Source organism: Ictalurus punctatus, chromosome 26 (genome assembly GCF_001660625.3).
Source record: "Ictalurus punctatus breed USDA103 chromosome 26, Coco_2.0, whole genome shotgun sequence".
NCBI lineage: Eukaryota > Metazoa > Chordata > Actinopteri > Siluriformes > Ictaluridae > Ictalurus > Ictalurus punctatus.
Genome location: NC_030441.2, coordinates 17,609,175 through 17,634,621, shown reverse-complemented (window position 1 = coordinate 17,634,621; position 25,447 = coordinate 17,609,175). Strand labels below are relative to the sequence as shown.

The 25,447-nt window shown below is 43.0% G+C and overlaps 3 protein-coding genes across 8 annotated transcripts in view; 1 reads left to right on the top strand and 2 right to left on the bottom strand.

Moving 5' to 3' along the window:
• Nucleotides 1–5,115, top strand: part of spast (spastin) — an 11,682-nt gene extending 6,567 nt beyond the window's left edge. For both annotated transcript variants that reach the window (XM_053676280.1, XM_053676279.1), the window contains 12 exons: nucleotides 1–27; nucleotides 211–304; nucleotides 497–571; nucleotides 740–811; nucleotides 1,093–1,168; nucleotides 1,341–1,432; nucleotides 1,563–1,642; nucleotides 1,763–1,805; nucleotides 2,598–2,677; nucleotides 2,845–2,915; nucleotides 2,996–3,036; nucleotides 3,762–5,115. The exon at nucleotides 1–27 is cut by the window's left edge and continues 119 nt beyond it. In XM_053676280.1, the coding sequence (XP_053532255.1) occupies nucleotides 1–27; nucleotides 211–304; nucleotides 497–571; nucleotides 740–811; nucleotides 1,093–1,168; nucleotides 1,341–1,432; nucleotides 1,563–1,642; nucleotides 1,763–1,805; nucleotides 2,598–2,677; nucleotides 2,845–2,915; nucleotides 2,996–3,036; nucleotides 3,762–3,884 (874 nt within the window). In that variant the 3' untranslated portion in view covers nucleotides 3,885–5,115. The remainder of the gene's footprint in view (nucleotides 28–210; nucleotides 305–496; nucleotides 572–739; nucleotides 812–1,092; nucleotides 1,169–1,340; nucleotides 1,433–1,562; nucleotides 1,643–1,762; nucleotides 1,806–2,597; nucleotides 2,678–2,844; nucleotides 2,916–2,995; nucleotides 3,037–3,761) is intronic.
• A 267-nt stretch (nucleotides 5,116–5,382) lies between these two features.
• On the bottom strand, nucleotides 5,383–18,103 carry ugp2a (UDP-glucose pyrophosphorylase 2a). 5 transcript variants are annotated; one of them, XM_017457426.3, is made up of 10 exons: nucleotides 18,021–18,103; nucleotides 15,831–15,958; nucleotides 14,623–14,730; nucleotides 8,914–9,099; nucleotides 8,037–8,170; nucleotides 7,580–7,877; nucleotides 7,272–7,469; nucleotides 6,582–6,824; nucleotides 6,180–6,284; nucleotides 5,383–5,879 (listed from the first exon to the last, which is right to left on the bottom strand). In XM_017457426.3, the coding sequence occupies exons 2-10, from the start codon at nucleotides 15,927–15,929 to the stop codon at nucleotides 5,772–5,774; spliced, it is 1,479 nt and encodes a 492-aa protein (XP_017312915.1). In that variant the 5' UTR covers nucleotides 15,930–15,958; nucleotides 18,021–18,103; the 3' UTR covers nucleotides 5,383–5,771. The 5 variants fall into 5 exon arrangements, with proteins under 5 accessions (XP_017312915.1, XP_017312914.1, XP_017312913.1 ...); XM_017457425.3 differs by lacking the exon at nucleotides 18,021–18,103 and adding an exon at nucleotides 17,805–17,976; XM_017457424.3 differs by lacking the exon at nucleotides 18,021–18,103 and adding an exon at nucleotides 17,055–17,503.
• An 802-nt stretch (nucleotides 18,104–18,905) lies between these two features.
• mdh1aa (malate dehydrogenase 1Aa, NAD (soluble)) lies at nucleotides 18,906–25,246 on the bottom strand. The gene is made up of 9 exons (XM_017457432.3): nucleotides 25,088–25,246; nucleotides 23,686–23,784; nucleotides 23,380–23,476; nucleotides 22,063–22,238; nucleotides 21,372–21,494; nucleotides 21,043–21,219; nucleotides 20,826–20,939; nucleotides 19,471–19,560; nucleotides 18,906–19,326 (listed from the first exon to the last, which is right to left on the bottom strand). The coding sequence occupies exons 1-9, from the start codon at nucleotides 25,088–25,090 to the stop codon at nucleotides 19,204–19,206; spliced, it is 1,002 nt and encodes a 333-aa protein (XP_017312921.1). The 5' UTR covers nucleotides 25,091–25,246; the 3' UTR covers nucleotides 18,906–19,203.
• Between the last annotated feature and the right edge of the window lie 201 nt (nucleotides 25,247–25,447).

The following is a 25,447-nucleotide window of genomic DNA, read 5'->3' as shown; positions in this document are numbered from 1 at the left end:
CCTCATCCTCAACGAGATAGTGGACAGGTGAGAGAGAGAGAGAGAGAGAGAGAGAGAGAGGACACACCCCCTCCTCTGTGAATTCTTCACTATATTATGAAATGTACTGTACATGAATGCATCATGTGTGCTGTATTATTCCATTACAGTACCTTGTGTGTGTGTGTGTGTGTGTGTGTGTGTGTGTGTGTGTGTGTGTGTGTGTTGCAGTGGCTCGGCGGTGAGATTCGAGGATGTAGCAGGTCAGGAGTTGGCCAAACAGGCACTGCAGGAGATCGTGATCCTGCCGGCACTGCGGCCTGAGGTACGACACGACACCTCTTCACAGCAGAGATCACCACACACACACACACACACACACACACACACACACAGACACACACACACACACACACACACACAGACACACACACACACACACACACACAGACACAGACACACACACACACACACACACACACAGACAATGCCATGTCTCACAACATTGTTGTTGTAGTTGTTCACAGGACTGAGAGCTCCAGCGAGAGGACTGCTGCTGTTTGGGCCTCCTGGTAACGGGAAGACCATGCTGGTACGACACACACGCATACACACACATGCACACACACACACACACACACTGATCACATCCTGCTTTACTACACACTACTCATCCAGTTTGTGTATGTATGTTTGTATGTGTGTGTGTGTGTGTGTGTGTGTGTGTGTGTGTGTGCATATGCATGTTTCTCTCCTCTAGGCGAAAGCCGTTGCCATGGAATCCAACGCTACCTTCTTCAACATCAGTGCTGCCAGTCTGACTTCTAAATACGTCAGTGACCGACCTTTCTTTCTTTCTTTCTTTCGTTTGTTCATTCCTCTCTCTCTCTCTCTCGCTCTCTTCCTTTCATTTGTTTTTCTTTATTTTTTTTTCTTGCCTTCTTTTGCGCTCTCTCGCTCGCTCTCTCTCTCTCACTCGCTCTCTCGCTTGCTCGCTCTCTCTCTCTCCTAGTTATCCCTGTTATTAATAGGATGTGTTATTAGTCATCGTTTATTAGATGTGTGTGTGTGTGTGTGTGTGTGTGTGTGTGTGTGTGTGTGCGCGTTGTACAGGTCGGTGAAGGTGAGAAACTGGTACGAGCTCTGTTTGCTGTTGCCCGAGAACTGCAGCCATCAGTCATCTTCATTGGTGAGAAACCACACACAGTAAGCACATAAACATCAGCAGGGTGTGTGTGTGTGTGTGTGTGTGTGTGTGTGTGTGCGCAGTAGTCTGGCACAATTACAGTTCACATGGTATAATAGATGACCTAACATGACCTTTAGCTCATTATCATTCTGGTGTGTGTGTGTGTGTGTAGATGAAATAGACAGTCTCCTGTGTGAAAGGAGAGAAGGAGAGCACGATGCCAGCCGGAGACTGAAGACTGAGTTCCTCATTGAGTTTGATGGGGTATGAATCTCTCTCTCATATCCTTAATGTCTTCCTGTCTCTCCGTCTGTCTCTCATTTTCTTTCTGCTAACTGCATTCGAATATAAATCATATGTATGTGTGTGTGTGTGTGTGTGTGTGTGTGTGTAGGTACAGTCAGGAGGAGATGACCGGGTGCTGGTGATGGGTGCCACAAATCGTCCTCAGGAGCTGGACGAGGCCGTGCTCAGGTTCTCACTGCTCTCATCGTGTTCTTGCTGTTTCAGTGTTAATGTGAACTCTACTTTTAATTCCTCACTGTCTGTGTGTGTGTGTGTGTGTGTGTGTGTGTGTGTGTGTGTTATGTGCAGGCGTTTTGCGAAGAGGATTTACGTGACCTTACCCTCAGAGGAGGTACGTCCCAGAGTGAACCGTTCATGATTAAGAGAAATAAACTTATCACGACCTGGCAGTTGTATTTATACCAGGGTTGCCAGATTTCTTCTGCCTTCTCACTCCCCCAGACACCGTAATTATCGTCAGCGCCACGTCTCGCCTCATGAACGCACTTCTCGTTACCGTGCTCAACACGAGCGCCGCTCGCGATCTACTCTACTCCGTCTCAAAGCTATCCGTTATCCATCACAATATCCAGAATAATACGAGACCGTTTCGTTATGACCATTTAAGGAAATGTTTTTAATAGTGCTTCATCTGGAAATACTGTACGATGTTTACTTTTGAATGTTACGGCACATTGGCGTTGGACTTTAAATGAGCGTATAAGGTTCAGAAAGTCAGATTTCGAAGTTTGGTAGCATATATTCAGCTGTCAGGTGCTGGACCTAATGGATATGTTCCACCAAGGGACATATTTTACTGTCACAACCCTGACTTGATGTTTGTGCGGTCGTTGCGACTACTGCGGACCGCGTGAGTGAAGATTTTACCGACCGATCTTAATTCTGGAAGGTTGTCCAGAGGATAAATATATACCTGTTGTTTGAGTTTCGGTATTTCGGTCATTTTTAACTGGATTTAAAGTCGTATTGGACTGTTTTTGGCAGATGTGGGAACCCTGTGCTCACTGAAGACGCATTGAGAGCATGTAGAAATACCAGCCCAGGTGTGCATGGCTCTTAAATGATGTCTCAACGATGCTCTTACCATGTCTGAACTGTGTGTGTGTGTGTGTGTGTGTTGCAGACGCGGTTGAAGCTGCTGAAGAATCTCCTGAATAAACATGGCAACCCACTGACGCAGAAAGAGCTGAATCAGCTAGCCAGGTCTGTGTTCTCTAGCACACGCACACACACACACACACACACACACACGCACACATAGACAGAGGGAGAAATGTGCAAGAGGAAAAAAGGGAGACTGGGCTATTGTGGTAATCGTATTGCTGTGTGTGTGTGTGTGTGTGTGTGTGTGTGTGTGTGTGTGTGTGTAGGATGACCGATGGTTACTCAGGCAGTGATCTGACCTCCTTGGCTAAAGACGCTGCACTGGGACCCATACGAGGTGAGATGACAGAAAAGAAACCCATCTGTGTATTTATTTGTGTGTATTCTGTGTGTAATCCGATCTCTGCGTGTCTGTAGAGCTTCGTCCGGAGCAAGTGAGGAACATGGCGGCAAATGAGGTACAGTTCTTCCTGGTTCATTTCTGACTGATGTGTGTTTAAGAACAATAATTTATAGCTGGGGTGTGTATCGTCGTCTTAGATGATTAATGAGCTTGTTGATGACTCGTGTTCTCGTGTAGCTGAGTGATGTATGATATATGTTTAAGTGTGATTCAGATACTGCACAAATGGCCACACACAGAGGCCACGCCTCCTTCAATAGGGCTGACACACACAGAGGCCACGCCTCCTTCAATAGGGCTGACAGACACAGAGGCCACGCCTCCTTCAATAGGGCTGACAGACACAGAGGCCACGCCTCCTTCAATAGGGCTGACAGACACAGGGGCCACGCCTCCTTCAATAGGGCTGACAGACACAGAGGCCACACCTCCTTCAATAGGGCTGACAGACACAGGGGCCACGCCTCCTTCAATAGGGCTGACAGACACAGGGGCCACGCCTCCTTCAATAGGGCTGACAGACACAGAGGCCACGCCTCCTTCAATAGGGCTGACAGACACAGAGGCCACGCCTCCTTCAATAGGGCTGACAGACACAGAGGCCACGCCTCCTTCAATAGGGCTGACAGACACAGAGGCCACGCCTCTTTTGCGGAAACTAAAAGTGACTGGGCCACACGTCCTTCGTTGAGACTGACTGGCCACGCCTCCTTCGCTGGGACTACCACTGCCACGCCTGGAGTCCAAAATAACGTCCGTCTCTGTTTCTTTCTCTCTCAGATGAGGAACATTCGTTTCTCGGATTTCGTCGAGTCCCTGAAGAAGATCAAGAAGAGCGTCAGTCCTCAAACTCTGGAGCAGTACGCGCGCTGGAACCAGGACTACGGAGACACCACCGTATGACACACAAACACTCGTCATTACGTGACCTCTGGTCTGTGACCCGAGACATTAGTGGTCTTTTCCAAATAGACCTTGTCACTCTACGCTGTTTACCCTTTTGAAGAGCAGACGCTGCTGTTTTCACTGCGATTGAGCACGCTTGTGATTCGGGAGACGTCACGCACGAGGACGCGTCTCAAATCACCGCTGAAGGAAGAAAAGGATGATTGCTTTTAATTAAAAGTGTTCAATTAAAAGAATAAACGAGGCTTCCACACCATACATCACACATCTCGTACCGCGTGATCGAAACGAGAACCGGCCCGAACAGAAATTGAGCTTGCGGTTACTTCTCCACCGACTCGGAAGATGACTGCAGCGGTCACAATGACATCATCGAACAAGCAACGTATACCACAATGACAGGAAAGTTTATGTTCGTAAGACGAGACATGACAGAATTACAAGCGTTTGAACCCTTTACTGCGTGGCGTTCCCATAATGCAACACTCAACTCATCTCTAATTTTACTTTTTTTGCCATATGGCAACATTTTACCAATTCACATCACTTACTTTTATTACTTGTGGATTTAAATAGAATAATTCATGCAGTAGAGGGTTAATCCCGCTGTGTTTATTCTGAAACAAAACCACGTTCGTATGAACGACGGTATTTTGAAATAATTCTCCACACGGTTGCTTTTATCAATCCGAACACAGACGACCGTAACCGTTATGTATTTTGGTTTTCCTTCAGTAGTCAGTGTGTATCGCACAAGCTCCAGCGTTCGTATCCCCGGCCCCACGGACGCGCGCGGTGGTCCTTCTCATCTGTGCCTTAGCGTTTCCGCAGTTTCTCGACGGGGATATCCGGCCGTCCGACTGCGCTACGGTCCGAGATGTGTGCTGTAGCCGAGACAGGAAGTGATCTCGACTCTGGTGTGCTTTTGTACAGCGTCTAATCAGTGTATTTCACAATAATGCAAATAAATCCGGTAATAAACTTGTACAGTAAATCTCGTGTCTGGAACAGGAACCCGCAGGAAGTCCTGTATTTAAAGCAATAACTTGTAAACTCGTGACGTCGGACGGGGCGTGTAGTATTTATCGTACGAGCCAGAGAACCTACTACCTGTGTTGTAAAACTTTACCGTTTAAGGAATTCTGTGATTGTTTTCATTCGTTTGTATGTTCCGGCAGACGCACAGCAAATCTACCTGCCGTTGTGAAATAAAGCATGAAACGGAGAACACGAGTTATTTTACGATATTCCAGAAGATTAAAGGGTTTCTCGTGTGTATTTAATGTGTACGCTGTGGGATCCAGTGTATAAGCTTAAGAAATCAGGGTAGGTATAATGCAGCAAGAGGAAAGCAAAATACAAACGCTATGATCTTTGAAGTAAAGGTCACTTGCGATGTCTTTATATAGACCTGGAGTAAGACGAGTGGCTGTGAACAGTAAGATCTAAAGCTCTAACCCCCCCCCCAAAAAAAGACCAGAATAACGTGACGGTATAACTGCATATTGCACTTTAATCTCTGAAATGCGGGACATCCGAGTAACAGTCGACACGCTGCTTTTACGTACACAGAGGTTTGTATATGGTAACTAGGCTGGACTCAGCATTCCCACTCTATCATTCGCACTCTTATTTTGTAAGTGTTATGAGCTGAAGGTGCAGCAGATCCTGGATCAGTAACTAAAACAATCACGCTGGGAGCTTCAACGTGTTCAGTCGAGCCACGGACAGCCGAGCGTGACGGTTTCACATTCGAAATGAGTGCGAGGGACGTGCGATTCCCTAAGTGCGTTAAAATTCATCCATACACACTGTAACAGGCCCGAGGTCGACGACGGCTTGAACGAAGGACGGTTAAATCTGTGTCGTCTGGTTTGTGTGGTTTCAGTGGTCCAGGATGCGCAGGTTCCCGGAGACTATCTTGTTTTCCAGCATTGCTCCGGCGGGAATGTCGATCCGGTCTCCGTGATTAGCGATGATGATCACCGTGCCCTGAAACGCAGAGGAAACGTACGTCGTGTTTATTTTCGGAATTATAAAGATAGAACAAAATGTATTGTAAAATGACTCATTTTTGTACATATCCGTCTACCCGTTCATCCGACTCCATCTCCGTCCAACTACTCATCTATTTATTTCATCCACACCCACTCGTCTCAGTCCTTTCATCTGTGTAATAGATCTCGACCATTTATTCAGCCGACCAACCAGCCATGTCTGTCCATCTATCCCCATCTTCATCCACACACAGTATCCAGTACCCTTCTCTCCCTCCCTCCCTCTGTTGTTTACCTTCAGAGTGACCTGCTTGCCGAAAGTGACGTCTCCGGACACGGTGAGGTGATCGAGCTCCAGCATGTCCGGGATGCTCTCGAACCTCTGCAGGAAGTCCTGCACCTACGCCACAAAAACGCACACAAACGCAATACCTCCGTTATATACAGCTGTACACTTCCGAACGCTCAGGTCGCTGACGTCGGACACGATCGTACATTAGCCAGTCTGTATCCCGGACTGGCCGAGAGATTAAACACCGCGTAACCTTTGCGCTGTGTGCTTTATGGCGCAATTAGTCCACGGCTGAAATCTGACCAAAGAGCAGTGGGGCACAACACGACACGGTTTTGCAGCAGGAATAGTTTACTCACCTTGTACAGGAATCAGTGCTAAACCAACACTAGGTCACGTGCTTACCTTGGTGAAGGAGCTGCCCAGTTTGACGTGCGGCGTGGTGGGGAACTCTCTCTTCTCGCTCATGTTGAGAGAGCCCACGTCCAGGCTGTACAGGTTGGACATGACCAGCAGCAGGTCGGAGGTGGTCTTGACCGGAAGGAAGCGGCTGCGCGGGACGTTGATGCCCAGCGCGTTGTCAAAGCTCTTAATAGCAGCACCGACCGCCGTTTCCAGCTGGATCACGTTCAGACCGCCGTCCAGAGTCTGGACACACAGCATGGAGATGACAAAGCGTACGATGTGAATTAAACCTATCCCTTGTGTTTATTTTTTTCAAATTCATTGATTTTCAGTAATCATCCTGGTCAGGGTCACCGTGGATCCCGAGTCGATCCCGGGAACGCCGGGTGTGATGTGCGAATGCACCCAGAATGGGATGTCGGCACCGTTCATACACACACACTTTCACCTCGGGGACAATTTAACGTAACCTACTAGCATGTTTTAGGAGCTGGAAGGAGTCTGAGAGGAAACCCTTAGAGGCACTGGGACAACATTGGAAACGCCACACAGAGAGAAACCCGAGATCAGGATCAAACCTGAAGGTCCTGGAGCTGTGAGGCGGCAACGCTGCTATGTCCGTTTGTGCGTCATTACATTAAGCATATGATAACCTTTTCATTAATCCTATCGCGCGTGTGCGTGCTTCACCTTGGGGTTAACGATGATCTCCATGTCCATGCCGTTCTGCTCATGCAGTCTCTTAATAGCAGGCAGGCTGATCCACAGGTTGTTGGTGTTGAAGATCTTGAACTTGGTGACGGATTTGAACTCGTCGACGTGCGCTTTGGGAACCTGGGCGATCTCCAGAAGCCGGAGCTTATTGTCGTACTGAATCAGAGTCCCACCCTGATGGAGACACACCACACACTTCCTGTTGGAGCCTAAAGCCAGTAAAAATTGACACAAGTCTCTCTCTCACACACACATACTCTCTCTCTCTCTCTCCTGGTCCTCACCTTGATGTCAGCACGGGTCTTGTCGGTGACCTCCATGACGAACTCGCAGCGCCTCTCGGCTGGTTGGCTCATCAGGTGGTTGAGGATGTGCAGGTCGACGGTGGCACCCAGGTTATCGATGTTGGACACAAAGATGTACTCCTTGCCCTCCAGGATCAGCTGATCCAGCAGGCCAGAGTTATAGAAGCTGGTGTAGATGTCTCCATGGCCCGGAGGGTACCACGCCTCCGAGTTCTCCCCCGTCAGACCCATGTTGGTCGCCACCGGCAACAAAGACTCCTTATTTATTCTGGGATATCTGCAGAGAGAGGTAACATGATGAATACGGAAAAGCATGAAAGAAGAGTGAGAAAAGCAAAAAGGGTGAAAAATACATTTAACTACAGGAAGAAAGAAAGAACAAGTGTGTGTGTGTGTGTGTGTGTGTGTGTGTGTGTGTGTGTGTGTGTGTGTGTACCTGCTCTGGTTGAAAGTGTGTATTTTGACGCGGTGGTGAGTGTATTTCTGCAGGATCTTCTTGGTGTCTTCATCCGTGTTAAAGCTGTTCATCAGGACCAGAGGGACGTCAGTGTTGTACGTCTTATTCAGGTGCTGCAGCGCACACACACACACACACACACACACTCATGAAAGCACTTTTGAAGAGAACGGATTAAAATACGTATGAATGAAGAGGTGCAGTGATTTACATAGGAATGAGTGAATTTGCATATCTTTGATAATGAGTACTGTGTACAAGTTGGTTATAAAAGTGGTCAGGAGTAAAATGCTCCATAGCTGCAAGCTGTTTTATCGAAACATTTAACTAGTGTGTGTGTGTGTGTGTGTGTGTGTTGTCTCGATGGTGTGCGTTTGCTCTTACATTTAACCATTTGGCAGACAATCCAAACACGGAACTGAATCAGTCAGACTTAGGAATCTCGTTTAAGGTCAATCGAACCTTCACCAAGTGCGCACCGAAATCACAAAATTCACCCGAGCTGGCCCTAAAATAAATTCTTACATAATTAGTATAAATAACTGACTACAACTAAGAGAAACAAAGCGCTACGGTTCTGCGCTTTGGCTCAGTCAATCATCTCTAGAGGAAATCTACAGCGAAAACGCTGCAGCCCAAAACACACATCGATTCACTTCCTACAGCCGAGTCGATTCAGAGTCGATTCGCTTTCTCACTGTGCCGGGGTTCACCTGGAGGCAAACCGACAGTGCGATCGCGGTGTTCTCACCTGCCTACAGAACCGGACCTGGATTCTATTCAAGGATTAAACACTGTGTACGTAAACACACACACACACATATATACTGTGTGTGTGCGTCTTGAGTTAGCATACCTCTATCTGCCTCACGGTCAGGTCCAGGAAGGTGTTCTCATTGCGCACGCTGATCAGACTCTTCGGCCCTTTACAGCCCATGCTGGTTCCCAGACCTCCGTTCAGCTTCACCACGGCCAGTTTGTTCAGACTCGCAGCTACACCCTGCGGTAACGGCTTCGCCCGGATCCTCTCGTACGGCTGGATCTGAGAGAAAAACGCCAAGACGGAGTTACTGCATCACGATCACTACTTCGGTCCTGTAACAACTGCTGCAGCATATTATCTAAAAGAAGCCACACCACACGAACACAAAAACCGTACTTATTCAAGGCAGACACAACTTGTTTATTTATAGCACAATATCAAAAATATTATCACACATAAGAATGACAAAAAAAAAATAAAGATAAAAAAAGTATTCTTTTTTTTAAACCCATTTACTCCCAATTGCAATTTCCAATTTCTGGTGAATCAGAATTTTTGACACTGAAATACATATTTTGGGATTTCCATAGAAATATTTACTGTGTTCTTTTTTTCTACTGACTTTATATAAAAAAAAAAAAAACAACACTTCTCTCTTAAATAAATCTTTTTCTCAGGCCTGAGCCTTTGATCAGTAAGTGTGTAAATCCTGTCACTGTGTGTATGAATGCGTTTTTATTCCTGTAACGCTGCCAGCGAATGAGAGGAATGAACTAGAAGGAAAGAAAGAGGGAAGGAGAGAGAGAGAGAGAGAGAGAGCGAAGAAAGGGTTGTATTTATCCTCATGATAGCCGTGGCAGGCCTAAGTGCCCAGGAATTTCTTTCAACTCTGCCATAGTGTGTTACTGAGTAAGACCTTTTAACCAACTTCATGCTGTTGAAAACCTTCTATTTCAGTGTCGATGTGCTTGAACAGGGTTTGCAGTGATCAGGCCTGGTTGCGTCTAGTCCAGCCGAACGCCGTCATCAATGCAGTTTCGTAGATTTGGAGAATTACTAACTACTGGTGCGAATACATTCTCACACATCATTTTTAAAACTGTACTGTGTGTTGACCCAGGCTGCCTTTGTTTGATCGTAGATATTGTTTACATTTCTGAAACAATTCCGTACGAGATGTACACAAAAACAGAAGAAATCAGGATGGGGGCAAATAGTTTTTCCACAGCACTGTATGAGTAAGTGTGCTAACCAGGCTACCGGTTATATCGGGCACCGACTGGAGTTAGCTGCAGCTAGCTAAAAGTTATTACCGACTGGATATTTTACACAGTATAGTCCGGGGAGGATGAACACACAATAAATTCATCGGTTCAACACTGTTGCTAGGTGACCAGACAACGCAGACATCGAGCGTAAGCAATCTGGTGGCTGTGATTAACAATTAAACTAGATTTAACTCTCTTATATGGACTGTGTAACTGTATGGGGACCGTTGAAAGAAATCAAAAGTACCAAGAATATTAACATTTACCTCAGAAACGGTGATTAATTACTAAGAAAAGATGCCGCATGGCTAAAATTCCGCTGTAATCATGCTTAGCATTAGCCGCTAACTTCAATGGGTTTCGCCATACTGAGAAATCTCTCAACATGGCTGAGGCCATGGATTAACATATGAGGTGACCTACAACGGCAAAGATGTCCGCCTGGACGAGGCGCGAGAGTGACTACGCATCCTAGCAATGCGTATTCAGATCGAGGGTTACAGAGAAATGCTCGGGTTAAAGGTCATCGCCTCCGACGTGACGCTGGGAAAAGTTCAAAGAGGCGTTTGGCGATCGGGTTTCAAATTCCTCTCGGTTCACAAGTGCACCCTGTACCATACGCCGTCCCTGTGGCTCGGACGAGACACCGGACCTTTATGGAAGCTAATCGTGGTCGTGCTGCTTGTTAATTACGGAAGATTTGTATCGAGCTCTGTGATTGTTCTAACCATCTCAGAGGTTTCACGCATTTTTACTAGCCTGATTAATTACCGTGCGTGGATGACTCTCCTGCTAGCGCAACACCAGACACACATTATTTCTTTTGAACATCTGACTTTTTGTTGAGGTCACACACACACACACACACACACACACACACACACACACACACACACAATCTCAAACTCTTATCAGGAGAGAACAAGTTGATACATTTATGACGTGTCCACGCTTGTCGATACGGACTAACAGCTCGCCTGGAACATGAACAACGGCAGCTGAGGATAAAGCAAAAACGACAGCATGGCGCCCAGCTGATACGACTCGATGCCTCATTATCAAGTCGTATTAGGTGCACAGCATCGGAAATGGCTGAACTTCTGATTCCCGATCGACTCTTTTAGGTCTAGTAACCCGAGCTGAACAACTGGCGTCTGGGTTAAAGAAACGTCAGTCATCTTCCGAGAGCCATAGTTCTCTTTTCCTGTTTCTGTGTGGCTGAATGCTGCAGGGGTCAGGCTATTCATAGTCCAGCGTTCCGTCTGGGGATATTAGTGGAACGCTGCGGGCTGTTCATAGAGACACAGGGACGTCAGGGGGGACTGCTGACACACACTTCAGAAACATACACACAGCTTCCGTCCGAATCCAGTCACGCTATTATCTCTCGCTCACACACCCAGTTAGTTACTACCTCATTATAGGCAGCTGATAAAGTGCCCGTGCACCTACTAGAGCAACTCTGTCCTGAGAAAACAAGTAAGAGACCGACGCTCATGACTCGAGAAGCTCTTCTCGTACCCAAGAAAAAACAGCCCTAGAGAAATTCTGCCGTGGCTGTTCAAGAAGCGAAATGTCAGTGAGTGAAAATTCAGATTCTGGAAATCCACAACGTAAAAATAAACTCGGGTGGCAGAATTTTAGATTAAAACATCTGTACTCAGATCAAATCATAAAAAAAAGGTCAAAGCGAATGAGGCAAAGATTCATCTAGGTAAAAATTCACGAGGCATGAATTTAGCACGTGGAAACGAATGTCGTAAACATTCACGTAGTAAACATTTCGCTTGTGGAAATGAACGTGGTAAAATTTCAAGTAGTAAAAATTCATGCCGTGAAAATTCATGTAGAAAAAAAATGAGGTTGTGGAAATTCGTACAGTAAACAATGTAGCAATCATGCGGTAAAAATGTAGGCTGCGCAAATACACGCAGTAAAAAGTAATGTAGTGAAAATTCATTCAGTAATAAATAAAAGGTTGAGGAAACGAATGTAGTCAAATTCAAGGAGTGAAAATTCATGCCGTAAAAATTCATAGCAAAAATTTAGGTTTGTGGAAATGAATGTAGTAAAAATTCATTTAACTTAAAAAAAAAAATAGGTTGTGGAAATGAATCTAGTAAAAAAAATCATTTTATAATAATAATAATAATAATAATAATAATAATAATAATAATAATAAATAGGTTGTGGAAATGAATCTAGTAAAAAAATCATTTAATAATAATAATAATAATAATAATAATAATAATAAATAGGTTGTGGAAATGAATCTAGTAAAAAAATCACTTAATAATAATAATAATAATAATAATAATAATAATAATAATAATAAATAGGTTGTGGAAATGAATCTAGTAAAAAAATCATTTAATAATAATAATAATAATAATAATAATAATAAATAGGTTGTGGAAATGAATCTAGTAAAAAAATCACTTAATAATAATAATAATAATAATAATAATAATAATAATAATAATAAATAGGTTGTGGAAATGAATCTAGTAAAAAAATCATTTAATAATAATAAATAATAATAACAATAATAATAATAATAATAATAATAATAATAATAAATAGGTTGTGGAAATTAATCTAGTAAAAAAATCATTTAATAATAATAATAAATAGGTTGTGGAAATGAATCTAGTAAAAAAAATCATTTAATAATAATAATAATAATAATAATAATAATAATAATAATAATAATAAATAGGTTGTGGAAATGAATCTAGTAAAAAAATCATTTAATAATAATAATAATAATAATAATAAATAGGTTGTGGAAATGAATCTAGTAAAAAATCATTTAATAATAATAATAATAATAATAATAATAAATAGGTTGTGGAAATGAATCTAGTAAAAAAAATCATTTAATAATAATAATAATAATAATAATAATAATAATAATAATGATAATAATAATAATAATAAATAGGTTGTGGAAATGAATCTAGTAAAAAAATCATTTAATAATAATAATAATAATAATAATAATAATAATAATAATAATGATAATAATAATAATAATAATAAATAGGTTGTGGAAATGAATCTAGTAAAAAAATAATTTAATAATAATAATAATAATAATAATAATAATAATGATAATAATAATAATAATAAATAGGTTGTGGAAATGAATCTAGTAAAAAAATAATTTAATAATAATAATAATAATAATAATAATAATAATAATAATAATAATAATAAATAAGTTGTGGAAATGAATCTAGTAAAAAAATAATTTAATAATAATAATAATAATAATAATAATAATAATAATAATAATAATAATAAATAAGTTGTGGAAATGAATCTAGTAAAAAAATCATTTAATAATAATAATAATAATAATAATAATAATAATAAATAGGTTGTGGAAATGAATCTAGTAAAAAAAAAATCATTTAATAAAAATAAATAGGTTGTGGAAATGAATGTAGTAAAAACTCAAGTAGAACGGTTCATGCCAAAAAAAAATTTAATGTAGCAAAAATTTAGGTTGTGGAAACTCATGTAGAAAAATTCATTTCATAATTTAAAAAAAAAAGGGTGTGGAAATGAATGTAGTAAAAAATCATGGCGTAAAAATGAATTTAGCAAAAATGTATAGTAGAAATTAAGAGGGTAAACAATGTCGTAAAAATCCAAGTAGTTAAAATTTAGGTTGTGGAAATAAAGATGTAGTAAAAATTCAAGTACCAAGAAGTTTATGTAGTAAAATTTCAAGTAGCAAAAAATGTATGTATTATGATGACTGTAGTAAAAAATTCCAAGTAGCAAACATTTTAAGCAGTAGAATTCAGGTCTTAAAAATGAATGCTACAAAAATTAGATAGTGGAAATTCATAGAGTAAACAACGCAGTGACAATTCATTAAGTAAAAAAATTAGCATGTAGCATGGTAAAAAAATCAGGTTGTGAAAAATTAATGTAGTAAACATGAGATTTCTGGAAGTTCATACAGAAAAACTCAACTTCAGGCAGTGGAAAGATTTAGATTAAAACCTCTAAAGAAACCCAGCCTGGTTCTAATCAAACTCCGTCCTGGCCAATCCCAATCCCAATCCCTATGAGGCTCATCCACCATATTCACTTTCTACACTGCATCACTCTGAAGGAACCTCCCCTATTCATGCTCCTGCGATCTGAACCCTTATTTCCTGTCTATCCCTCTCAGTAGGAGGGACCTGATGACTGGAAGCTTGGCAGCTCTCAGTAACGTGGGTGTGCTCTCCCTCCGTCTCTTATCACAACACGGAGGCCAACGCTTCAACGACGACATACGTACACAATGTTCTGTAAATGTAACTAATGTAGTTAACAAGCGATGGAAGCTCGGTCTCAAATCTTTCCCGTAAATATCTGTCACGGAGCACGTCCAGATCATTCCGAGATGAGTTTGGAAATAAATACCTGCTAGTTTACAGCGTCACAAACATGTACTATCTGTACAACAGATATGGGTGATCTAGATTTATCTAGAGCGTCGTGTGTGTGATTCAGTTTGCGGTGTGCATCTCACCGAGTCCTCGGGAGGTCTGTTGATCTTGGGCCATTCCACAGAGGGACCCTTCACCTGGAGAAACCTGTGGAAGAGCTGCTTAAACCCCTCGAAATCTTTCCTGGAGATCTGACGAGAAAGTAATACGCACACACACATTTCATCGTCAGTGCTAGAAATCGAATTGGTTTCAGATCAAATACATCAGCTACAAATAAACCTGATGATTCATTCTCACACCACAACACTCATCAGCATGTTCTGGTGATTAAGACTGCCACCGTTGACCTTCACGCTAACGGCTTCGATCTTGCGTCGTTGGACGGAAGGGGTGTAATTAAGCGATCGGTATCTCTCAGGAGACCAAACACTTTAATTACAGCTCTTGCTGCTGCTGGAGGAGCCACCGCTGGATCACTGGGTCAGAGCTGACAAGCCTGATTAAAACTCTGTGTGTGTGTGTGTGTGTGTGTGTGTGTGTGTGTGTGTGTGTGTGTGTGTGTGTGTCGCCCACGCAGATCTCCAGGCACGCTCGCTTTGCTCGTACAGCAGAACGCTACGCAAATATCCGCTTATCGTCGCAGTTCATGCTAATCCATCATCATTAAAAATAAAACACTCGGGGCAGGACGTGTGTCTGCACAGAGACGGCGGTTATACGTCTGTTATACGTCACACGTGTACTGTACGTCTCCTCGTGTCTCTTCAGCCGAGTGAGAAAGCGCTAACTAACAAACGAAACCTGACCTGGAGATCCTAACACCTATTCTCGTCGAGTCGAGTCGAGAGCTGTCGATCCAGCGCGCTCATTAAAATACCAGGCCACGCCCACTTGAACGGGTCTCGGATCAGTCTGATCCTGGACTAGCGTCTGAGTGTATGTTATTCTTATCTTAACGTAGCTGATATCAATCGCAGATTTTAATGCGTTAGCTTTTCAATGTAATCACTTTTGTCTCTCTGTTTACAACCTTTGCGACAGTTCCTCTTGCTTACCCTCGTAACAAAATCAGGAGTCCCTGTCTTCCTTCCTGACTTCCTTTCCTGTCCCTTCTCAAATAACTGCAGCGTCCTTCGTTTCATAACCTTTTCTTTACGGCGTAACTCTGAACGCTCTATAAACTGCGCAGTTAGGACTGCTGTGTGCACTGTGAGGAATGTATAATGATGGACTTCTCAAGAAGACGGAAAAGAGGTTGAACTGAAGTGAACTGTTTATAAAGCCCTACCTCAGCTTCGGCACCCTTGGCAGTGGAGAGCAGCTTCTCGAGCTCCTTGTGCATGGAGTTCTCATGCTGCTGCCTGAGCTTCTCCTGAAACTCCGTCATCACGCCGTTGAAGCCACCTCGACTCAGTTCTAGAGACAAGTAAAGACAGAACCAAGTGTGAAGAGCATAAAAATCAAAGATGCACACCTATGGAAATTCGGTATTGGTACCAAGAATTACTTCCATAATCAAGCCAACTCTGATCCCACCAATTCCCAACCTTCGCTTGATTTCACTAGGAGGTCCCAACACTGACGACGCGGCAGCATTTTAGCGACTGTACTTCATTTTGTTAGTCTGACCAAGGCGAGAACTGTACCATTATTCCTCACATTCCTTCTTCTTCTCATCCTCCTCCTAACCCTCATTGAGAATTCATTCACCCCGAAACCCCTTAACATATAGTCTCGGCGAGATTTTTTTCAGCGCGATTTAAGGAATCGTTTTGGTCTTTATAAAACGTCGATTTTAGTTTTAAAATGCGAGATTCCTTCAACATAGAATTGCCTGAAAACACACTGGTTTGTATTCCAGTCGCCAGTGGTGATGCCACCGTGTGCTTCACGGCAAACCGATCGGCAGCTTTACTATAAACTCTTCCTCTTCCTCACTCCGTACCCTTCCTTACGTTCTCTGTTCCTCCTTACATGCTTTCTTCGCTGATTCAGCCTGGTCTCATCTTCTCACCAATGTTTTTGGGTTCCTCCAAACCTTTTGGGATATCCACGACCGGTTGCCAGTGACACACAAATGAATTCGATGGAGATGATTTCAATAGTGCTCTGTCGCCTTGGAAACCAAACTTGGTTTGATGCCCTAAAGCGCCACGTAGGAAAACACCCACCCCCCATCCCATATTCTACAAAGTCCACCTTTCACAGGAACAATGGGAAACAGATAGAGGTACTCGACCAAGGTATGGAAAGTTCTAGATTTGTATTCGTAACCAACGATTACACCTTACCTAACGGAAAAGTGCTAAGTCAAGGACACATTATATTAGACCTCGGAAAACCTGATGCTCAGACTGAAAAGAAAGGAAAACCCTAGACAGAAACAATTTAAAGGATGTGTGAATGAACTGATATCCAAATACAATGAATACACTTAGTGTTCAGATTGTAAACAGGCAACACATCCGCAAACGTGGTCCACAGAGCAAAACATCATCACTACACCACTCACCAGCGACCGACAGAACCGACATGATGATCACGATGAAGTTGTTTTTAGTAGTTTTCTCAACAAGTTTTGAAATCTCGCGATATTTCACTCCGTGTTTAATTAACGGTCAGGTCTCGTTCGTGTTCTCGGCTCTGTCTTCGTGTCCAAACGGAGCAGGAAAACGAACTGTTTCAGGCTTGAACTCGAGCTCAACCGGCACTGAGGTGTTCCCTGGAGATGTTTAACTTTTAAAAATCCGTGATACTGAATGACATTTCACCGCCGCGTCCCCATTTATAACCTATTCATCATCCGTGTACAATCCAGACCACTCCCCTTTTTCTTCCTCAGTAGCGTCCTCTGTTAAATTCCCCAATTTAATAATATATTTTTTTTTTCTCTATCCTTACAGAGCTTAGTATTTCAATCTGCGGTGTTTTGGGGAGAGAAAGACAGAGAGAGAGAAAGTACAGTACAGAGTCTCCTTTTCACCAAATTGTAGCACAGCCCACCTCCCCTCCCATCTAGAGGGGTAAATAAAGACTTTCTACCCCTTTTTGGATGGGAGGGGGGGTCAGTGGAGATAATCATTGAACACACACACACACTCTCATATTACACCCCACTCTTATTTTCTCCACTTGCATGAGCTATAAGTCAACAATTCCTGTGATATTTTGTATTTATTAAACCTATAACCAAGGAAATAAAGTGAAGCAGAAGCAGTCAGAAAGCTCGCCAGGCTCTGTGCTCTGTGCTGCGGCTTGTTACCTTATAAAGCTCGACTTACTCCAAGGGCAAAAGGGAACTCGCTCAAGCGGACAAACTCGAGCACAAAATGCTCACAAAGCCAAGCACGTCATGCCGGCATGCCTTTAATCCAAAACAAAACAACAACAAAAAGAAAGCTGTGCGCACACTTTACATTGTACAAGCTGGTTGCTGCGAGAACAGCGTGTTTTTTTTTTGTTGTTTTTTTTTACTCACTGTCACCAAACTGCGCCAAACTCTCAAGTGGTATTTGCACCAAAACCCGGAAGTCGCGACACAATCCGGAGTCTTGTAGGCCGTGGTGATCACTGACCAATCAGGATGAGGGTATAGTATGCGTCGGCCAATCAGATCGCGGGGAGTAACGTCGCGCGAGCAAAGGGGATTGACGCAATGCTGCCACCCTCAGGTCAGACATGGTACTGCATTTATTTATTCATTCATTCATTCAGTTTTGTACATTGTACAGGTTCCCAACCCTGGTCCTGGAGAACCCTCTGTCCTACACTTTGCAGTGTTTTCCTGCCTTTACACGACTAATCAGCGCATTAACAGCTCTTCTTGAGTTGAAAGTGAGTGTCTGTGCAGGGAAAACACTCAAAGATATGCAGGTTCTCCAGGAATGTAATGGTTTTAAGGGTTAGAATGGGAGTTTTTGCATTCTGTTAGTGGATATCAATAGTGGTACTGATTTTGGTCAATGGTTTGTGGTGGAAGCCATTAGTTTTTCTGTGATGGTTTGTTTGTTTATATCATATATAAAAAATAAGAGCAGGGTTGGGAACCTGTCAAAACATTTTAATCCAATGGTTCTCAAAGTTGCATAAACACAATGCTATAACCATGAATTTATTATTTGACTTTAGATACAGTAGGCTATATTTATATGTCTATAAACTAGTAATAGGAGCGTTATGACTGTTACTGTAGGTAAGAACTTAATGTCATTAGGGTTCAATCCAAACCCCATTTCAAAAAATAAACTGAACAGAAATTTTGATAAAAAAAACAAACAAACAGTAATATGTATTATTAATATTAGACTACATGTTCAAAAAGTAAAGGAAACCTCCACTTAAAATCATGACGCCTGAGACCACCTTCAGTTAAGATGTCCCTTTTATTTATAGTGCAGTTACATATTTTTGGAGGGACAATAAATGTGCGTTTCCAACTGTGAATACCTTCTACTCTTGTTATTGCCCCATTAACACTCTGTTAATGTACTGGTACGAAATGGTACAGATGCTCCTCATGTCCTTATAGCTTGTGGAATCCCACACACACACACACACACACACACACACACGTACATACATTACACACACACGCAAGTGGACACTGTGGAGTTTTACAGTTTAGAAGAATTTGGGTGCCATTTTTCGTCGGAATCAAGCAGTCACGCAGAGAGGAAGGACAGCGCCGTGTCTCGCTCCTCTATCAGCTCGGCCGCTGTGGCGTCCATCTTGGCGCGAGAGAACTCGTTAATGGGCAGAGCGTCCACCACCTGCCAGGTCTTGTTCTGTACAGACAGGTCAGAGGAATTACAGAGAAGCATGAAGAGAATGTTATCTAGAATTTTAAAAAAACAACACTTTTTTATAACAACTACAACTTTCGTTAATGAGAAGCCAACTAATTCATAATCAACGAGGTGAGGTCAGACCTTGATGGTGACTGGGAAGGAGTACATGAGGTCATCAGAAACACCGTAAGAGTTCCCAGTGGAGTAAACTCCCATCGACACGAACTCACCCTGCAGAGAGAGACAGAGAGACACATCTATTGTCACAAAAGTGCCAGATTACAGGAAACCAGGCACAACTTCACTCTGGGAAACACTGCCCTAGAAAACACTCTTTACGACTACCTCGGCTTAAAAACCTACACTTCGGGTGGCTTCGGTCTGGCAGGGAACGCACTAAAAGAGAAAACAAGAACAACTTTCTACACTGTTAAATGGAAATTTTCCCCAGTAGACATCCCCATTACAATCTGGTGCTAAATGTTTGACAGTATTATTATTATTATTATTATTATTATTATTATTATTATTACGCCTTTAGTTCTTTATGGAAGTGAAGTGTGGGGCCCGCCAAGTCAGGACGACTTCTCCAGATGGGACGAACACCCCATAGAGTTCCTGCATGCAGAATTCTGTCCAAACGTCCTGAGAGTGCACAGACCACCACCAACTAACGCATGCAGAGCTGAATTAGGCAGATATCCCTTATTTCTAAATATTCAAAAAACATCTCAAATTCTGGACTCATCTTAACTCAAGCTCCTCTAATACACTTGAAAACGAAGCCCTTAAAACCCAAGAGATAAGCCCTAAAGCCAGTCCCCTCGGTCAGCTGGCTCTGAAACTCAAACATCTAACGATCGGTTTCAGACCGGCTCGACTAAACTAAACCAAATTAGAATAAACCGATCATAAAAACCAGTAAACGGGCACATCTGGACCGCTGGGGAAACCAAAATAAAAACCGAAGTGAACTAGAATGTTATCGGGACCTAAGCAGAAAATACGAGCTGGGAGAATACGTCTTCAGCGTCAGAGATACAGGACAGAGACAGATCCTTATACGCTATGGGGTCAGTGATCACGGCCTAGACGTGGAGAAAGGCAGACACAAACGAACATGGCTTCCAGAGGAAGAAAGAGTGTGCTGTGACTGGAAGACTGGTGAGGGTCAGACAGAGGAACATTCACCAATCAGAAACTAATCGAATGTAGGTGCTGCTGGGGGCGGAGTCAAAATGCAGGTGCTACTGGGGGTGGAGTCACACACCTGCTGCAGCCAAATTCATCTCGGAGCTGCACACGCTCAGAAACCAACTACAACTCTGATCACATCTCACCGGACAATCATACACTCATTATTTTTTGTAATTACTATTATCAATGTTTATTATTATTAGAGAAAGACAGAGCACGTTCTGTGAAACTCAAACACACTCCATTAGAAGGACAGGGCAGTAAGACACGGTGTGTGTGTGTGGCCACTGCAGACCTACATCAGGAGTGCCGAACCAGATGTCCCTCATGTGGTCACAGATGGCCTTGGCAGCGGACATGGCGCTGGACAGCTTCCTGGCTTTGATCACGGCCGCACCGCGCTGCTGCACCGTCTGAGAGGAAGAGGGAAAGCGAAGCCATGTTAGGAACGTTACCCGTTCCCTTCCTTCTCAAAGCTGCCGGTGGAACTTGGTGGCGTTTGCGAGCTGTACTCACGGAGATGAAGTCTCCCTTCAGCCAGCTGTCGTCCTTCACGGCGTCGTAGGCGGCCACCTCTTTGCCGCGCAGGTTGACGGTGGCGTGGTGGACGTCGGGGTACTGCGTGGACGAGTGGTTTCCCCAGATGATCACGTTCTTCACGCTGTCCGAGGACACGCCCACGCGCATCGCCACCTACCGACATGAGAACAGAAGCGACAGCGAGAAATGCCTCCTGAATCCTACTGAAACCTCGAAACACACGAAGGCACACCAGGCTTCATGAGAAGCGACAATTAAAAGCTGTGTAGTCCAGATATTTATTTATTATTAATAAGGGGTGTAACCTGTGAGCGGGCCCTGTTATGGTCCAGCCTGGTCAGGCAGGAGAAGTTCTCCTTTGGGATGGATGGCGCAGACTTGGAGGCAATCAGGCAGTTGGTGTTGGCCGGGTTTCCCACCACCAGCACCTGAGTTCAGACACGGCGACATTAAACGGCCCTTTTATGCTCTAAACTCCGTGTTAAGCAACAGCACGAGCCCATAAATCAAACGACAGATTTGGGTTGGAAGATATTTTTGGCATTTATTCCAGCACCGAAAGGAGAAAACTAACCTCAATTCCTCCCACAAGTCTAATCAATCACTCGAAGTGAGGTTTAATCGGCTAAACTAAAAAAAAAGTTAACCAACAACATACTAAGTTATAGTTAGCTAGTTAGGTGCACAGACAAGGTGACTTGTGTTAGCAGGCGCTATATTTACATCGTCGAGGTGCATCACGCCACCATGAAGCACTTTTTGTTTAAACATACACACCAAATAAAATAAATAAATAAATAAATAAATAAATAAAAAGTTTGTTTTGTGAAAGTCAACAGTGAGTAGGATTGTTTTCCCCCTTGTTAACCCAAAAGAGGAGAAAAATAAACGCTAGCCTACTGAGGCGACTGTGAATAAAATACTAAACAGCCGGGACACACAGTCTCCTTTCTCCACCCCCTGATAAATCTTCAGTCCAATTCCGAGTGCCCTCACCTTGACCGTCTTCTTGGCGTACTTGTCCAGAGCGGCTCCCTGCGTTTTGAAGATGGCCACGTTGGCCTTGAGCAGGTCCTTCCTCTCCATCCCCTCCTTCCTGGGCATGGAGCCCACCAAGATGGCGGCATCCAGGTCCTTAAAGCCCACCTCCACCTTATCGGTAGGGATCACCTCTGCAAAAGCACACATCCTGAGTGTAAATAAAGATCGCTGGATTTCCACGAGCCGCGTTTCTGTGCTGCAGTGTAAAACCCGAGTCGATCTGATCGAATAACTACAGTAAGAGTAGTTTAATGTGTCGGACCCAGAATCGCTTAATCTTTAACAGGCAGATTTGCTTGATAGATCGATCGCCGAATTTGTTCAAACGGATCTTTCGGCAAAAACGAAGCCGAAACGATGTCCGATTATGACGGAGCGTTGTCGTCCTTCACGTGTCCAAGCGTTTACAATATTATTGCGATATGGCGTTAAAAACTACTACTAGAATGATTTTTGCTCTCTCTGAAAGTATGTATGCAATGCTATATTCAAAATAGGATTTATTAAAAAAAATAAATAAAAAATAAAAATTAAAAAAAAAAATAGATTTGAGAAGACGGCCATCCGTGTTAAACCTTGAGACGTTTTTGGGAACAAATGCAACCCAAAAGTGCTGCCTACATACACTCTGGGTCTGTGTAGGTATTAATAATATACTCAGTACTGTAGAATGTCATAAATTATTAAGAGCCCAGGAATATCCCTTATCCTCTTAATTGCCTCGATTAGCTGATCTGTCTGATCAGTGTCCGCTGGGTCATGAATCAGAAACCCTCTTTATCAGAATGAACTTCAGTCTGTTTTTACGACGCAACCCATTCGTTGGACTCCTCCACCTTCCCTCACTGTTTTGATTGGCTCAGAGTGGACCAATAGGAGGACTGGACACACCACACACACCTCCTGCTGCTCGTTGTGCAACGAGGCGGTCACTGTGCTACCGAGTCATGCCTTTAGAGTGTTCAAAGATAACGCATTCGCCACGCGAAGGACGGACTGAGCTTCAGCGAATCACGTATCGGATCTGTTCCGTTTCGTTATCTGTAGATATAAACGCGGGGAGTGTGTAACAAGGCTTTTATCACGTTCAAAAATAACGCACGCGCTGCACGTCGATGAATCGCGTATGACGAATCTGAACCACTTCTTCGAATCTTTAGCTATGATTCAACTCTCTGACTGTTCCAGTAGAGGAACATTGAATCAGGATCAGTCGCAGTTTTATACAGCCCTTAGGAGACGGAGTAAACTGATTCGAGATCGGTAGCGGACCTCTGAGCAGCGGGAGAGCGCAGTCCTGCAGCTCCATCACAACACCGTCCAGCACAGGCAGCATGGGAGGGATGTCCAAGAGCACCAAGATGATTGGCTGAGGCACAGAAGACATGGGGGGGAAAAAAAGATGTCTTCAAGAATCCACAAAACAAACGAGGCAAAGACAACAAAGACAAAGTGCTGTGGTCCTTCTAATAGGATATTAATAATCTGAACTAATTTAGCACTATTTAAACTGATCACTGGAAGTGAATTTTGCTGTCTGGTTTGACATTAAATTGTGTTGATTTGCACTTTTCTGACCTGGTCCTTGCCGAACACATCTCCTTTGGCGATGCTGAAGAGCAGAGAGTAGGCGATCTGACCAGCAGCGCCCGTCACCAGCACACGGATCGGTTCGGCCTGCGGAGGAGAGGGGGAAAAAAACAGCAATTAACAACAAACACACAGCAACCCGCCCACTTAGACCTGAGAAATTACGGGTTGTGTAACAGCTAAAATTACCAGAGGTAGACAAGAGGCCCTGGAACATGAAGGTGCTGAAAAGTCAGAAACTTTTGCACAAAAAACCGGAGAAGAAATACATCCGCTGCACGTTTTATGTCAACAATATTAACATTTTTAATTATAGGAGACTCAAGAGTTCACCAATCAGCGCGAACGAGACACGAGCTATCTCGAAACCAAAAAGCCAAACACTTATTTATACTCTATAATAGTTTGTGTCTCTCCTTCTCTTTTATTCGGTTCTGGCTCTTCTCTCGCACAGGTATCACTATTCTAAACAGGAAATAAAAACAAAACCCCCACAAGCACACAATGCTGTGGACTTTCTGCAATTTGTAATGTAATGTCTGTTATTATACCCTAGAATTGACATATTAGCAGTTTACCTAACCAAATTCGTAACGTAAAGTCAAATCAAAGGCAGTGCTGTTGCATTTTACTCATAAAAATCCTAAAACCTGAAGGCAATACCTGCATCTCTCTATAATCTGGGTAGGGTACTTCAATGCAAACATTACAACGCGAGCTTCTGCGCATGCGCGTTAGGTATACTAGCAGAGAGAAACTGGTTCACAGCCTGAAGAGAAAGCTAGACTAATTACTTTAAATAGATTCATTAAATTTTTACGCATTCGTCTGGAAAAACGTCACAGTTATAAATAATAATAATAATAATAATAATAATAATAATAATAATAATAATAATTTTAAAAAAGCGATATTTCTCCCCTGAATGTGCGCAATGATGACGCAAACGATGCCACGCGCACGGGATACAGGGTAACTGCGGTAACGGTAAAACTCACGCGAACTCGTATGCTAATTAGATGAATGCATAATTCATTTGTTAATAGTTAACCGCGGTTTCGAGTATTGTTGGAGATATATATATAATATATGGAGATATTAAAAAAAAAAAAAAAAGATATATAATAAAGTGCATCCAAACTCTTCCTTTTCGAAAGCGGAAATGCACATTTAGCAGCTTGTTTACATAACTGAGCTAATGCTAACTAGAAAATACACTGATCATGTTTATATCCGGATTCTACCATTTTCCCCAAAAACAGACATGCTATATATACAGCGTTTAACAACTTCATAAAAAATATTCTGCTCTGTTAAAAACATTACAACAGTTTGCAACCCAAACAGCGCCGAAAGCACGTACTAATTAAAATAAATATTAACCTCTCACCATATTTAAATGTTTTTCGGGTTGAGAAGTTCGTCTTGGACTTGCGCTCTCCCAACTCAGGACCAGACCAAACAGGCACCTCTGTTCATATACCGAAATACCAGTGTCAGTGCTTGTTGAAGCGCTGCAGGGAAGTGTAGTTTTTTTCACTTGGTGGTGCGTTTGTGTCCAAACAAGAACAACTACATATCCCAGAAATCCCTGCTACATCGCTAGCGGTTCAGGTATGATTCGTCACGCCCACTCCAGCACCATATATGGAGGACGTTTCTGGAAATACGGATAACCGTTGAGTTTTGAAATTCGACTCTGTGGCTGCAGTCGATGCGTTTTTGCTAACGATAAATCACCTTGAAAAGT

What these genes read in the sequence shown, in the direction of transcription:
- ugp2a (XM_017457424.3), bottom strand. Translation starts at nt 17,076, where the DNA reads ATGTCGGTTCTGTCGGTCGCTG. An exon ending in AGATCATCGTTAACCCCAAG is followed by an intron (nt 6,825 to 7,271) that starts GTGAAGCACGCA and finishes CTGTGTGTCCAG; the next exon opens with ACTCTGGACGGCGGTCTGAA. An exon ending in TGGGCAGCTCCTTCACCAAG is followed by an intron (nt 6,285 to 6,581) that starts GTAAGCACGTGA and finishes TTTGTGGCGTAG; the next exon opens with GTGCAGGACTTCCTGCAGAG.
- mdh1aa (XM_017457432.3), bottom strand. An exon ending in ACGCCAAGAAGACGGTCAAG is followed by an intron (nt 21,495 to 22,062) that starts GTGAGGGCACTC and finishes GTCTGAACTCAG; the next exon opens with GTGCTGGTGGTGGGAAACCC. An exon ending in CCTTCCCAGTCACCATCAAG is followed by an intron (nt 19,327 to 19,470) that starts GTCTGACCTCAC and finishes CTGTCTGTACAG; the next exon opens with AACAAGACCTGGCAGGTGGT.